The sequence below is a fragment of the Camelus dromedarius genome, chromosome 17, assembly GCF_036321535.1.
Source record: "Camelus dromedarius isolate mCamDro1 chromosome 17, mCamDro1.pat, whole genome shotgun sequence".
NCBI classification, from domain to species: domain Eukaryota; kingdom Metazoa; phylum Chordata; class Mammalia; order Artiodactyla; family Camelidae; genus Camelus; species Camelus dromedarius.
Genome location: NC_087452.1, coordinates 44,763,558 through 44,778,576, shown reverse-complemented (window position 1 = coordinate 44,778,576; position 15,019 = coordinate 44,763,558). Strand labels below are relative to the sequence as shown.

At 45.8% G+C, this 15,019-nt stretch overlaps 1 protein-coding gene across 2 annotated transcripts in view; it reads right to left on the bottom strand.

Moving 5' to 3' along the window:
* GLB1 (galactosidase beta 1) overlaps positions 1–15,019 on the bottom strand; it is a 76,143-nt gene that overhangs the window by 13,309 nt on the left and 47,815 nt on the right. For both annotated transcript variants that reach the window (XM_031469831.2, XM_064496801.1), the window contains exons 11-15: positions 14,745–14,819; positions 11,639–11,728; positions 8,584–8,697; positions 6,744–6,875; positions 4,979–5,233 (exon numbers count right to left, since the gene is read on the bottom strand). In XM_031469831.2, the coding sequence (XP_031325691.1) occupies positions 4,979–5,233; positions 6,744–6,875; positions 8,584–8,697; positions 11,639–11,728; positions 14,745–14,819 (666 nt within the window). The remainder of the gene's footprint in view (positions 1–4,978; positions 5,234–6,743; positions 6,876–8,583; positions 8,698–11,638; positions 11,729–14,744; positions 14,820–15,019) is intronic.

Genomic DNA, 15,019 nt, shown 5'->3' with positions numbered 1-15,019 from the left:
CAGTGAGTCACACACCTGGCAGCACTTACCCCAAATTTTGCCCATTAAAAACTTCTCCCTGAAAACCATTGGAGAGTTTGGGGTTTTCAAGCATGAGCCACCCGTCCTCCTTGCTTGGCCCTGCAGTAAACCTTTCCCTGCTCCAAACGCCGACATTTCGGTTTGTTTGGCCTTGTTGGGCACACGAACTCGTGTTGGGTCACACCCCCCGCAGCGTGCTTTCTTCCCAGCAACGGGCCTCATCCCCGCCTCTCACCTGAAAGCACTCACAGGGCAGCAGGCCCGGGGGGCAGGCAGAGGAGAAGAATGCCCCCCGTGACACAGATGGCCCCTTGGGTGGAACCAGGGCCAGCCTAAGAGGGATGGCGCGCCACGGTGCTGAGCCCAGGCAGGGCACCAGGGCACTCAAGGGAGACCAAGGGTCTAGGGAGGCTTCAGAGAGGAGTTAAGGCCAGTGCTGATGCTGTGATGGCCAGGTGGGCAGAGGGAGGGGATGAAAAAGCACCAGCAGAGGATACGGGGAGGGAGAAGGGGAGAAAGCGGGAGCAGGACAAGGCTGTGTGCTCAGGTGGGGGCTCGGCTTTGTTTTTAGGCCCCAGAGCCCCCAGATATCACCTCTTGGCTGCAACCCAGGGGCTGGCAAGAAGACGGGAAGGCGGACAAAATGCAAGAGGAGGAAGTGAGAGAACAGGACCTCGGCCTGGAGGGAGGGAGAAGGTGGGGAGCAGACCCGAGCTGATGCTTCCTCCTCGGGCCCACAGGGCAGGAAGTGAGGGTGGAGGCAGAGATAAGTCTGACAGGAAGCTGAGGAACAAAGGAGCTACACCTGATAGCGGAGGGGGCGGGGGAAGAGGGAGGTGGGTTAGGGAGAGAGGTGGAGGTCAGAGAGGACAACTGGGGATGGGGACAAGGGAGGCCAGGGACGGATGAGTAAGCCGTGGGCCTCCAGAGAGGCTGGAGACAGGGAGGGGATCGTGGCTCTGATGAACGGGCTGGAGGAGACCCCCCTAGGGCTGCCCAGTTCCTGGTGAACCAGCAAAGGCCAATGGTGGACCCACTCCCAAAGGAGGAGGAACAAGGAGACAGAGTGGAAGGGCAAGGGGGCCTGGGGATTGATGGCTCTTAAAAAATAAAATGGTAGTAGGGGGGAGGGTATAGCTCAGTGGTAGAGCGCATGCTTAGCAAGCATGAGGTCCTGGCTTCAGTCCCCAGTACCTCCTCTAAAAATAAAGAAATAGGTAAACCTAATCACCCCCCCCCCCCAAAACACTAAATAAATAAATGAATCACTCTTCAAAAAATATTTTTTAAAAAATGGTGGTGACGTCTAGGCAGGACGGGGAAGAACGGCGCCTTCATGGTGGAGTTTCAGGTCATCAGCTAAGTGAACGAACAGGCTTGGGAGGCAGGAGAGTCAGGGACAGAAACACGAAACACGTGGCCAGGGAGAGGATCGTAAGCTTAAAATTCCAGAGGTGCGTCACCAAGAGACACCTTATGCTGGGCTGTAAACCTATAAACCAAGACTTTGCAACCACCACCACTGTTTAATTTGGGGACATTTCCACACACGCCCCCCAAACAAGCCCCATTCCCACTTGCAGTCACACTCTATTCCCAATTTCAGTCGGAGGCAACCATTAACGTACGTTCTGTCTCTATAGATTTGCCTTTTCTGAACGTTTCATATAAATGGGATCATACAGTATATGGCCTTTCGTAACTGGCTTCTTTTACTCAGCGTAATGTTTTTCAGATGCATCCACATTACAGCCTGAATCAGTAGTCTGCTCCTTTTCACTGTGGAATACTCTTCCGTAGCAGGGATATTCCACATTTTATTTATCCATTCATCAGCTGATAGACACTCTGAATTATTTCCAATTTTTGGCTATCATGATAATGCTACTGTGAACATGGGCATGTAAGTCTTTGTGCAGACACGTGTTTTCAGTTCTCTTGGAAACACCTAGGAGTAGGATTGATGAATTCTAAGTTAATTATATATTTATCCCTTAAAGAAACTGCCAAATTGTGCTCCAAAGTGTTTGTAACATTTACATTCCCACTAGCAAAGTAGGAGGGTTCCCGTTTTCTCCACATCCTTGCCAACATTCGTTCCTGTCCATCTTTCATTATTAAAGCCATTCTAATCGCACAGGGAATTATATTCAATACCTTGTAGTAACTTACGGTGAAAAAGAATACGAAAACAAATACATATATATGTTCCTGTATGACTGGAAATATTGCACTGTACCCCAGGAATTGACACAACATTGTAAGTTGACTATACTTCAATAAAAACTTTTTAAAAAGCCATTCTAGCAGGTGTGAAGTGGAGTTTTTATTGTGGTTTTGATTTGCACTTTCTTAATGATGTTGAGCATTAAGCATCTTTTCATGTACTCACTTATCAGCCTTTTGTATATCTTCTTTGGTGAAATGCCCTTGCAAGTCCTTTGCCTACTTTAAAAAAAATTTCTTTTGATGGGGGGAGGTAATTAGGTTTGTTTGTTTGTATTTTAATGGAGGCACTGGGGATTGAATCCAGGACCTCATGCATGCTAAGCACATGCTCTGCCACTGAGCTATACGTTCCCCGCTCCTTTGCTCATTTTTGATTGGGTTGTTTGTCTTCCTGTCATTGAGTTATAAGAATTCTTTACATATTCTAGGATCAAGTCCTTCATCAGATATATGATTTGAAAATATTTTCTTCCAGTCTGTGGCTTGGATTTTCATTTTCTTACTAATGTCTTTTAAGGGCAAAACACTTTTAATTTTGATGAAGTCCAATTTACCCCATTTTTTCCTTTAAGGGTCATGCATTAGGTTTCAAATCTAAGAACTCTTTGCCTGACCCAAGGTCATATAGATTTTTCTCCTTCCAGAAGTTTTATAGAGGAATTAAATTAGAAATCATTAAAAATAAGACATGCTAAAAAAAGGGCCCCACAAATATATGGAAATCAAACAACGCATTTCTAAATAATCTATGTTTCAAAAAAGAGAGAAACTTGTCCTCTTGGCAGCATAAGTGCTGACCTCCTCCCAGTTCTCTGGTCTCTCCTCCTCACTCTTCATCATGTTTGTGTCTCTCAAAGACCAGCCTGAGGTCTTCGACTCTTCCTTCTGTGTCCTCTCTTTTTAGAGGACCTCACCCATTCACATGCAAATGATCTTATACATATATTTCCCCACCCAGCTCCTCCCTCTGAATTCCCCATCCATAATCTGACCTCCTCCTCTAGTACCTTCTCTCAGCTGTTCTCAAAGCCTCTCTGACTCAGCTGTCCAAATCCAAACACAGGATCATGCTCTCCCAGCCCAAGCCCTCTCTTGACATGTCTTCTTTCCATAAATGATACCACCTGCCCAGCTGCAAGCCTGGAACCTCAGAGTCATCATCCGAGATACATCCTTCTCTTTAAAGCCCCACATCCAATCTATCATTCCATCTTATGATCTAACATCAGATCTCTCTCAAATAGTTGATGTCATCTCCACCTTGGGTACCACATCCCAGTCTCTCAGTGAAACTATGGTCCAGCCTCTGAGAGTTTCCCGGAATTCACAAGAACTGGCACCCAACCCTTCTGCACCCTGAGGTCATGGAGGCTTGTCACCACAGTCCTGCCATGTTGCTCTCCTGCTCTGGTGGGTCTCAACAGAAAGACAAAACCTTGCTGTGGTTTAACTGGCCTGTCCCAATGTGGTCTCTACCCACTTTCTAGCCTTTTCTCTGAACCACATTCCCTTTTCTCTGTGTTCCATACATTTGGGTCCTTTATGAGTTCCTCACTCTTGCCATTTCCACCTCTAACCACATGGCCTTTGCACATGCTATCTCCTCTGCCTGGAACGCGTTTCCCTCCATTTCTACCACGTTAATTCTTACTTATCCTTCATATCTCTTGTCAAGCATCACATCCACAGGGAAAGCTTCCCTGACCTCCCTGATGAGGTCAAATGCTCCAATTATTATCAACCCCCATATCTCTTCTTAGCACCTGTTGCAGCTGCAGTTTTATCGTTTAATTTGTTGGGTTTTTTATTCAATTTGGAAAAAAACTGGGGGGGGAGTGGGTAATTAGTTTTATTTTATTTATTTGTTTGTTTATTTTAACAGAGGTACTGGGGATTGAACCTAGGGCTTCATGCATGCTAAGTATGCACTCTACCATTGACTTACACCCTCCCCCACTTATCATTTAATTTGGATGATCATATGATTTGGGTCTGTCGCCCCAACTACACTGTATGTTCCATGAGGGCAAGAACAGTATCTGGATTCATTGATTATTGTATCCTTAGTGCCGGGAACACAAAGCTTGGATGCATAGTACCACTGAAAAATGTTTGTTGAATGAATAACTGTCATGATAAACTCATCGAGGATGAAAACAGGACTTGAAGACACTGGAGAAGACAATGATGAAGGAAGACACGCTAATGTCTTCAAAGAATAAAGAGCAGGGAGGCAGTAATGTGGCCAAGGGAGAGCTGAGGAGCCTACAGACAGCAGTGGACGCCCCCAGGGCATGGGACACCTTCACATGGAGGTGGGGATTTCTGGGAGTATGGAGTTAGGCATGAACAAGAGGAAAGAGGCTCCTCTAGAGAGTCACCCCTTTGCTTGGACAAGATTTCCTTCAGGATAAAGAGGAAGTGTTCCTCCTAGTCAGTATCTAAGGGGACTCCAATTTTTCTTAGGAAAAGCAGGAGAGCTGTCATTCACTAAAGGAAGTTGTCAGTCAACGAAAATGGGGTCAATGGGGAACCTTCAAGCTGGCCATCGCGTCCCGGAGATGGGCCGTGGTCCCGCACCCGAGGACCAGCTGCACGCTCACAGGAAGCCCTCCACTCCCAGACTGCCACCCAGCATCCCAGTAGCAGCTTGTTTTGATTCGTTATCAGAGCCTGAAAACCAGATGTCTGTGGCCTGGAGTCAAACATTTCCCATGAAGACACATACCTTGGTCCACCCAGGAAATTGGATAAAGGTGTCCCGAGGCAAGTCAGGGATCCCCCTGGGAATAGAGAAGTTAGCCACGTAGAAGGCGGGGGCTGTGAGGTTAGACGGGCCGTGGGCACAGGCTTTGTCGCGGCAGCCACCGTCACGGTCATTCCAGGCCTCCAGGCTGCTAAGAACTGCATTCTCTGTGTCCAGCGGGAAGATCTCCCAGTTGATGAGTATACTGGAATTAAGGGTCAGGTTCGAAATAAGACCCTGTAAAGGAGAAACAGAGCAGTGAGGGTGGGGGGAGGCTTCCAGTGACTCAGTGGTCTGGCCCTGAATTCCTGGGAAGAGCAAACTGGCAGATGAAACAACACCAACAGGAAATGAGACTCCCACTGTGTGCACCTCAAAGTGACACAGATCTGGCTGGAGGCCAGAGCTTCTGACCCCAAATCCCTAGTTTCCAGGGTTTGGTGCAGAGACCTGGCTAGCATGGAGGAAAGATGAAACCTGAGGTTGGGAGAGTAAACGGAATGGGGGATGCAAGAGAATGTCCTGCCTACAGTTAAAGGAAAGAAAGGACTGTGGCAAGGATGAAGGTGAGCCTCAGCCCTGCGTTCTAAAGTTATCTGTCCAGCGGGGTCAGGGGCCTGGGGTGTCCGTGGCACCGGCCACTGCATCGAAGCCTCTGCTCCAGGCTCATCTATCTTCCTCTTCCCATAGGGTCCATCCCGGTGGGATCCCACATTTGTCCCAGGACACCTCTCAATACCAAGCCTCAACTGCCCAGTTAGGAATTCAATCAGATTCACCAGGCAGCTGTGTGCCAGGCTCTCTGCTGGGTCCTGGGGACTCGGAGACAGCAAGTCAGTGTGGTCTGTGACAGCCAAGCAGGAAAGCCACTTCTTGAGCACTGCATCGGGACATTTCTACTGGGGACAAAAGTGGCCCTGGCATGGCCGTTCCCTAAGAGTGTAACTGCCTTGCCTCTGAGGTGCCTCCAGGAGGGTCAGGAAATCACCCCAGACACCTGTCCTGTCCCAGGCGAATGCTGCCCTCACTCCCTCGGTGCAGCCTTCTCTCCTCTTGCAGATAGTGAGCTACCCACGGGGAGCCTGTTTCTCAGCACCTCAGCATCTCTGCATTCCCCAAAGCGCCTCACGGAGCACCTGCACAGAGCACGGGTTTCACAAACGTTTGCTGAATAACACTCTCAAAATGCGTATTAGAAAAACGTATTCGGACTAGACGCCTAGGCATAGAGCAACTGACAGAGGTGAGAGGCAGTGCACTGAGGTAAAGGCTTTCTACAATTTAAGAGTTTGTCCCAGTTCGTCCACACCCAGAAATCAGAGCAGACCAAACGCCAGGCTGGCTCTGTCGACAAAGGAGTGCCTTGTGCGAGCTAGGTGCGTCTTTTTAAGCCAAGGGGATGCACAGTGCAGTGGCTTCCTCCTCCTGTTTCTTTCTAAAGGATGACTGAACTCAAACACAGGGTTAGGGTTCTGTTTGCAAAGCTCCACTTTCTCATCGCCTGCAAAGGAAAACAGGTCTTCAAAATAACCCAGCTTCTAGGCTGCAAAACAAATCAGGGTAGGCTCACTCATCAAATGTGGCAAAGTGTGTGTGCTTTTAAAAACTGCTTCTATGTGAACAGGGCTGGAGGGAAAGGATGTAGTTAGGAGAGTTTTTCCATGGATTTACAAAAACTTCCCCCAGTGACTTTGGCATAGTCTGGTCAACCTCTGAACCTCACTCGTAAAAGCGAGGCTGGGTCTACCTTAAAATCGTTGATAGCATTGCCGAAGTTCACACGCCCCATGTTCTCCACAAGGAGGTCCAGGGTGTCTCCAGCTCTCCCCGTTATGTTCAAGGTGCTCACAGCATTTCGCTCGAGGACTCCCTGGAGGACCTGCGGGTTCAGTGTTGAAGGAGAATTAACTCGGGTGGGAGGGTCCGCAGAGGGCAGCCCTCTCAGTTAACTCAGCATTCATTCTCCTGCCTTGAGAACACTCTGATGCCTCCTTTGCCCAAGTCACTGGCCAGATGGCCAGGTTCCTACGATCACTGCTTTCTACAGTGGACTGTCACCAGACTCAGCTCCCAGCAAGGAAGGGGCGAGGCTCGGTTCCTTGGCTCTGGAATATTCTTTGTTTTGTTTTGTTTTAATTTTTTTATTGAAACGTAGTTGATTTACAATGTTAGTTTCAGGTGTACAGCAAAGTGATTCAGTTGTGCATATACATATCTACATAGTTTTTCCTTTCAGATTCTTTTCCATTATATGTTATTACAAGAAATTGAATAGTTCCCTGTGCTCCACAGTAGGTCCTTGTTGTTCATCTATTTTATACATAGTGATGTGTGTCTGTTAATCCCCAGCCCCTGATTTTTCCGGCCCAGCCCTTTCCCCATCAGTAACCACAGTGGGCTCCGGAATGTTTTGCTGTGCATCTATGTTTAACAGAGAGGGAACGGAGGCAAAGGTTCCAGGGAGGATTTCCAGGACAGGAACCACTTCATGTTCTCACAGCACACAAGGCCGTCACAAAAAGTAGCTTCTAAAGAACATGGAGAGATGTGACAAAAATCAGATAAACGAGATAAAATCAGAGAGTTAGGTGGAGTAGTCTCACCTCAGAGTACCTGATATGATGCATTAACCACAAAGATTAAATAATAAAACGAGGAGGAAACATCAGATAGTTTAGCAGCAACATACTCCTAATTTTTGAAAAAATGCAAGATTGAAAAAAAATGATGTTACACTGACCATCGTTCACTAAGACAACATCCAAACTGGAATTTTAGACACAATTGCCATCCGCATATGCATCATGTGTTAGAAACTTGCTCCCACGGAGGGCAGGGTATATGGCTCAGTGGTGGAGCGCGTGCTTAGCATGCATGAGGTCCTGGGTTCAATCCCCAGTACCTCCATTAAAAAGAATACAATAAAATACTATTAAAAAAGAAAAGAAAATTTAAAAAGAATATTGGAAAAGAAAAGAAAAGAAACTTGTTCTCCCTGAAATTAAAACCGCAAATGACAATAGAATCAAAATGTTTTCATTTAAAACTTTCTGAACAACCTCCCTTGGTTAGGAAAATCCCTTCCTGTGTTTTTTCACAGGACCGTCTCAGTGAGAGGAATGGAAATCCTACAGTGTCAGCTTTACTTTGCTGTGAAGCAGATTCTGTGTGTGTTCTAGCTCTAATTATCATGAACAAGCCTGCAGAAGGTAACTTCTCAGGCAGGATGGAGGCACAAAGGTCAATGAATCCAGGCTCCAGTGTGTACAAAGCAGACCCTGTCCTCCAGGAGCAAGGAAGACACAGGTGACATCTGCGGTCAGCCAGAGGGGACGGCCCCGGACTGGGGACACCAGGAAGGCTTCCGAGGAGGTGGGGCCTTGCGCACAGCCCGCAGTTGGGACAGGGAGAGGGTGGGTCTCAGGCAGACAGAGCAAGAGTGAGGCTGCATCTGCAAGCAAATGGCACAGCTAAGGGGCATCTTCAGGAAGGGTGGAGCCTGAGGTTGGAAATGCAGCAACGGCCTTGACGGTCATGTTACCAAGTGCAGCCCCCACCCCACCCACAAGTCCAGAGAGAATCCTTACCCCGTTCACCGAGACGTAGGCCCGATCGTGGACACCATTGGAGGGTGAAGAGAGTGGGGTCGGGCTGCTGCAGTTTTGAGGAAGCGTGGTTCGGTACAGCACAAACCCAAAATACTGGGCAGAAAAGGATGCAAGAAAAACACATCACTCTTGCTGTTCACGTTCAGAGAACCTGGCCCCTCTCAATCTGGGTGAAAGAGATGTTTCTAAAATCACAGACGTGAAATGCTTCCCCCGCCTCGGCAAAAATTCAATCTGAAAGGAGGGAACCAGCTTAAATTCTCAGATCACGGGTAACTATCGCAGCAGCAAACTGCAAGGAGGCCTGAACAGCATTTTGTCAAGCATCCCCTCCCCTCTCACTCCAGGCAACTGGACCCTGGCAAGTGTTCAGTGACTTCCCAGAATCCCTCAGGGGGATCCGAGCCTATATACCAAAAGGCTATTTAATTTACCTCAAAAACCAAAACCAAAAGATAAACAACAGAGCCAAGAACGTTTGGTAAAACATTCTCCAGGTCCTTGGCCTAAATCTGGCCTAACGTACAAAACAAGAGTCAATCAGAAACCGTTTGAAGTGGAGGAGCTGGGGGAGGCGGGAGGAGGGGCAGGCAGTGAGCGATGGAGGGGGTGTAACCTGCTGCTAAGTCAGAAAGTACTTTGAGATGCTGGGATCCTGGTCCGAAAGGATGGCCCCAACAGCCAGCCTCGGCAGCAAGAGTCCCCACAGCCTCCGTTAGTGGCTTCCTGCTGTGGCCATCAGCTGGGGAAGCTGGACAAATCCTGACTCACAAAGAGAATCCAAATGGAAATCTGGCACGGAACAGGGGCAAAGTTCCTCATTCCTAGGGTCTGGAAAGCAAGAAAGTGCAGCGCAGGCAAGTGGAGCTGAAGAAAACCGTTAACCCACATTCCTGGGCTGCAGGAAAGGGCTGAACTCAAGAAACACCAAAGGTGTTGCTTCCAAACCTCTAAGCACAAGGGTGCCTCCCTCCCAGACCCCACATCTCCATCTCTGTCTTGTTTTTTAGTTTTTAAAGTACCAAAATGGTAAGTCCTAACTCAGAGACTGAGGAAAACTTTGCAAGGGGTTTCCAGGAGGTCAGCAGAAGCCAGGGTGCGCCCTACAGAGGTGGGGCTGAGGCCTCTGGGGACGGGGCAGGGGGCAGCGGCAGGGGTACCCGCCTGGGGGTTCTCTGGAAATAAACCTCCCATGGGCTTGCCACAGACCTGGAACAGCCAGGGCCTGGGAGCCCCACCCGATCTGAGCGCACTGTGTTGGCCCAAGACGAGAGAGCAGAAGGCCTCTGTGAAAGAACAATGGCTGCAAATGTCTATACATTAACCTGGGATTTACTCCCCAGGTTCCGACTGCTCTGTGTCTGCGTCTCGTCTGCCAGGCTCACTGGCCCTGCTCGGGGGAGAAGGCAGGTGGGTGGATTACCTGTGTGTACAGCCAGGTGCACTGGAGCTGGAGAAAGAGCTCTACCCCACGTTCATTTTAAAAAGGGACTACTAACAAGTATTTATTTTTATTTATCACAAAGCAGTGCTGTTGGAATGAAATCACAAGTATAGTAATAGTAACTGGAGGCAAAACACACGAAAGGAAGATGAGATATGCCATTGTCATGCCGCCCTCCAGAAGGAGACCTCCACGGAAAGTCAGAAAGGGGGACCCAGGTAAGTTTCCATTTCAGCAAATGGGGCTGAGATCCTAACTAAGTGATCACAACTAACATCAAAACAAAGGGACAGAGTGAGCTGGTGGGCATCCTGATAGGGAGCCCTGAAAAGAACACACCACTGCTGTGTTTGTACCAAAAATGTTTCACTGGATCTAACCAGTGAGGGGCAGTCTACACACTGACTGGGCTGAACTCTTTAGAAATGTCCATGTTTTGGGAAAGAGAGCGAGAGGGAAAAAAAAGAAAAGAAAAGAAAAGAAGAAGACTCAAGAACAGTTTCAGATGAAAAAAGACTAAATGCAGTCAGTGACTGTGGACTGGAAACTGGACTGAAAAAAACGAAGCTACGAAGGACATTACTGGAGTGAGCAGGGACACCTGACTGTCGAATATATATCAGAGGATAGGACTGTGTCAACGTGAAATTTCTGGAGGGTGATCATTACTTGTGGTCATGGAAGATCAAATTCTTCTTAAAAGATACAGGCTGTAATATTTAGAGGTGAAGTGTCATCATGTTGACAACTAACTCAGATGGTTTAAAAAAAAAAAGAGGGGGTTGACTGCCTACATACACAGAGAAAGATGAAGCAAGCGAAGTGACTGTTAACACTTGGTAAATCTAGATGAAAGCTCCAGGGGTGTTTGTTGTAGTCTTCCTGCAACTTTTTTTAGATTTGAAATTTTCCAAAATAAAAAGGTGGGGAAATTTTTTACAACAAAGATGGGGCAGTGCCTGGAGTTTAAACACACACACACACACACACCCACACACAATGTATTCTGTTCTTGTTCTCTTCAAAAGCAGGAAAAAGAATCTCTAAGAGGGAGGAGGGTATAGCTCAGTTGTAGAGCACATGCTTAGCACACATGAGCTCCTGGGTTCAGTCCCTAGTCCCTCCATTATAAATAAATAAATAAAGACCTAATTACCACTCACCCTGAAAAAAAATTTTTTAACTCCTAATTAAAAAAAAAAAAAGAATCTCTAAGAACCTAATCTATTAAGAACATAGTCCCAAATAATTGTCTTTTTTGAGCATGAAAATAGTGGTTTTCCTCTGATACCTAGTAATAAAGATTATGTCAACAATACACTCAATTTATCGCTTGTACAGCCTTATGTTGAAGCAGGTTGAGCTCCTCCCACTCTGAGTGATAGTAAGAAACGGAGGCGGCGAGCAACGTAGGAAAGATCAGCCCGCTGTGCAGTACTTAGAGCCTGGAGTCCCATGGTTACGTACGTGGGGTCTGACTTATCTGCTTACCGTTTTGGTCCCTGCATTCAGAACAGGCACGGCAAGGCAGTGCGCAAAGCGCATTTCTCAAGTAGAAAAAAGGAGGAAGCATGATCTTTGAAGACCCACCTGTTTCACCTCGACGAATGTTAAAGGATAAATGCTTTTTCTGGGTCCAGAGGGACACAGGATGTTCAGAGCTTCCTGCACTGTCTTTAACTGAAAAGAAACAGAAGCAGCATTCACTCACTGTCACCGCTCTCTGGTCATCACAGCAGAGAATTATGTCCTTAGCCAAGACAGTGGACTTGACCAAACCCCCAAATAAACTGAAATGGTCCCAGTTCCACTCAGTGCTGTTCCCCCCGCCACCTTCAATCAATTCCATCCACTCACTGACTCTGGATGAAAAGTAACCAATGATAATCTTTTTTTTTTTTTTGATAGTGATAAGAAAAACTAAGAGCATAAAGGGCTCCTATCTTATTATCTATTTTTTTGATTTGGAATTACAGCTTCACTGAGGTAAAACTGACAGTAAATGTCACATATTTAAAGTGTACAATTTGACAAATTTTGACACATATATACATTCATGAAACCATGACAACAATCAAGAAAACAAATATAACCATTTTCTCCAACGGGGTTCTTGTGTGTCTTTGGTTTTGCTTTTTGTTTTTTGTTTTTTTGGTCAACAAATTAAAATGATGCACTTCTTGTTTGGGTGGCCTATTGTGTTCTTGTTTTTTGTTTTTTTTTAATTGAAGTATAGTTGGTTTACAACATTGTATTAATTTCCAGTGTACAGCATAGTGATTCAGTTTTTTATATATATATGTGTGTGTATATATATATATATTCTTTTTCATATTATTTTTCATTATAGGACATTACAAAACATTGAATATAGTTCCCTGTGCTCTACAGTAGGACCTTGTTGTTTATCTATTTTATACCTATTAGCTAGTATCTGCAAATCCCAAACTCCCAATTTATCCTTTCCATCCCCTTTCCCCCCGGTGCCACAAGTTTGTTTTCTACGTCTGTGAGTCTGTTTCTGTTTTGTAAATACATTCATTGATGTCATTTTTTTAGATTCCGCATATGAGTGATATCATATGGTATTTTTCCTTCTCCTTCTGGCTTACGTCACTTAGTATGACAATCATGGATGATAATCTTCAAGACCGGCAAACACACCTATTTGTAAATACAGTCTCCCATATATAAAAGGCCCTTAAAATGCACGAAAGCCCACGTAGCTCCAATGGCGCCCTGCTCTGAATCCGCAGTGGATTTCCCATGCCTGTGGGTATCACTCACCATTTTATCTCCTTGCCGTCTTTGCTGACTGTCAGCTCCTTAAAGGCAAGGTCTGTACTGTGTTCATCCCCAGGGCCCAGAACACAGTAGACACTCGATAAATACTTATTCTAGCCAGCCTAAATGACTGGGTATTCCTGCAAGCCCAGGATGCTTATTCTGATGCAGTAACAACGGTGATAACAGCTACGACCACTGTGTGCCCCTCCAGACTCCAGGGGAGACGGCACTTTGCCCACACACCTCACTGAACCCCCACAACACCTGGTGAGGCGGGCATCCCTGTCCCCTTATTACAGGGAAGAAGAAACAGGGACTCAGAACAGCTCACTTGAGTCACGGCACAGGCAGGATCTGCAACTGGGTTCAGCTCCAAACCTGGGACTCTCCCCGACAGGATGCTGGTTAGGAATTTTATAAACATGCTCCAGGGTTACCTCACTAACATGCAGCATGGAAGAAAAACATCTTAAGTCCAGTCCCATCAATTCGGCTACTCGGATGGGTGTTTTCCCACTTGGGCAGCTAAAGGAACACAAGTCATGATGAAAGCTTTTACCCTGTATGACTATGTTCTACATAAACTTAACTCAGTCATATGCCAATTTGCTATCTAAAAATTGTCTTGAGGGGTAGGGTATAGCTCAGTGGTAGAGTGCATGCTTAGCAAGCAAGAGGTTCTGGGTTCAATTCTCAGTACCTCCACTGAAATAAATAAATAAACCTAATTACCTCCCCCACCAAAAAAATAAAATAAAAGTGTATATATTTAGTAAACAAAGAAAAGCTATTTCTTGCCTCACGATTTTCCTTCAGGGTAAACAGAATGTGCTTTGGGGACTACGGTAGCTTTGTTTTAGCAACGTTGCTGCTTTAAACATTTGCAGTTATTTTCTGTGGCATAAAAATAAATCTTTCTTTCACAGTTCTGAACACACAAACCTACCCTTCCCTCAAGCAACAGGATCAATGAACGAGTAAAAAGTGCTCCCTTTATAAGGGTGATTAAAGTCTGATTAATCTAAAGAAAGATTCCTATCGGGCAGACAGACTACATTTTTGAAGAATGCAACACACGTAACTGACACTAGGTGGAAAAAGTAACCACAGTTCAACCAACCATAATATCAAAGGGGTTCATGAATGGAAACACTATACAATCACACAATCATGTTTGGCATTTTTGCTTAAAGATAAAAACTTCTGATGCTATTTTAGAATATCAAGATTCTTAAGAAATAGGTACCTCTTTTTTTTTTCTTGTGAGTTAACCCACGTAGGAGTTAGGGATTCTAACAGGGGAAAACCTGAAGACACAGATGGTCAAAACAAATTGACTTGGACCTACGTCACTCCTGACTATCAAATGGAACCTCTCGTCTTTTCCCCTTTCCCTAGAATAAAATGCCCTTCACTCATATTTATGCTTCATTTCTATCGTTTCCCCCTGATGTCCCATTTACCAAATAAACCATGGGCCACAAAAATGAAAACATGATTTTGAGATGCAGGGAAGTGGTATAATTCAGGGCAAAGACCTATCAGAATTCCTGTGGGTTTTGAGAACCCCTTAAAAAAGGGGGAACTACAGAAAAGAACACGACCAGCCATAATAACAAGGTGACGCTATTCCCACCAGGGCTCCTAGTGCTGCTTTTGACATTGGTAATGAACCAAAATGATCTAAGAGCGTCCCACGTGCTCACCCATCAGCACACTCACACATCCTCTCACCTCCCATGCCCCGTTTTCCCAGAAGCATTATCCACCCCCATCAGTCTCACAGAAAACAAATTCACAGAAAAACAATAAACCAGTCCCCGAGCCTCACACTTTCACTTAAAACTGCTAAATCCCACTTCCTCACTCGCAAGGTTTCTGTCTTTTTTTTTTTTTTTTCCCCTCTTACCTTTTTCAAAGTAACTTTTCCATATGCAAACTTTGGTGTGGATGGAGGGATAGGACCTTCGGGTACTTTTTCAAACTATAAACCAGAGTGGAGAAAGACAGAAAAGAAAAAAAGCTGTTAAACTCTCAGAAACATTATCTATACAATTCATTTCTCAAAAGGAGGGTCAAAGTCTCAAACAACAGTGCCAGTGGTTTCTGGAAAGGCAGAGGAACAGAGAACTTTCTCCAAAACAGAATCTAAGTGTGTGTCTGTGTATGTCTGTGTTTTAAGCT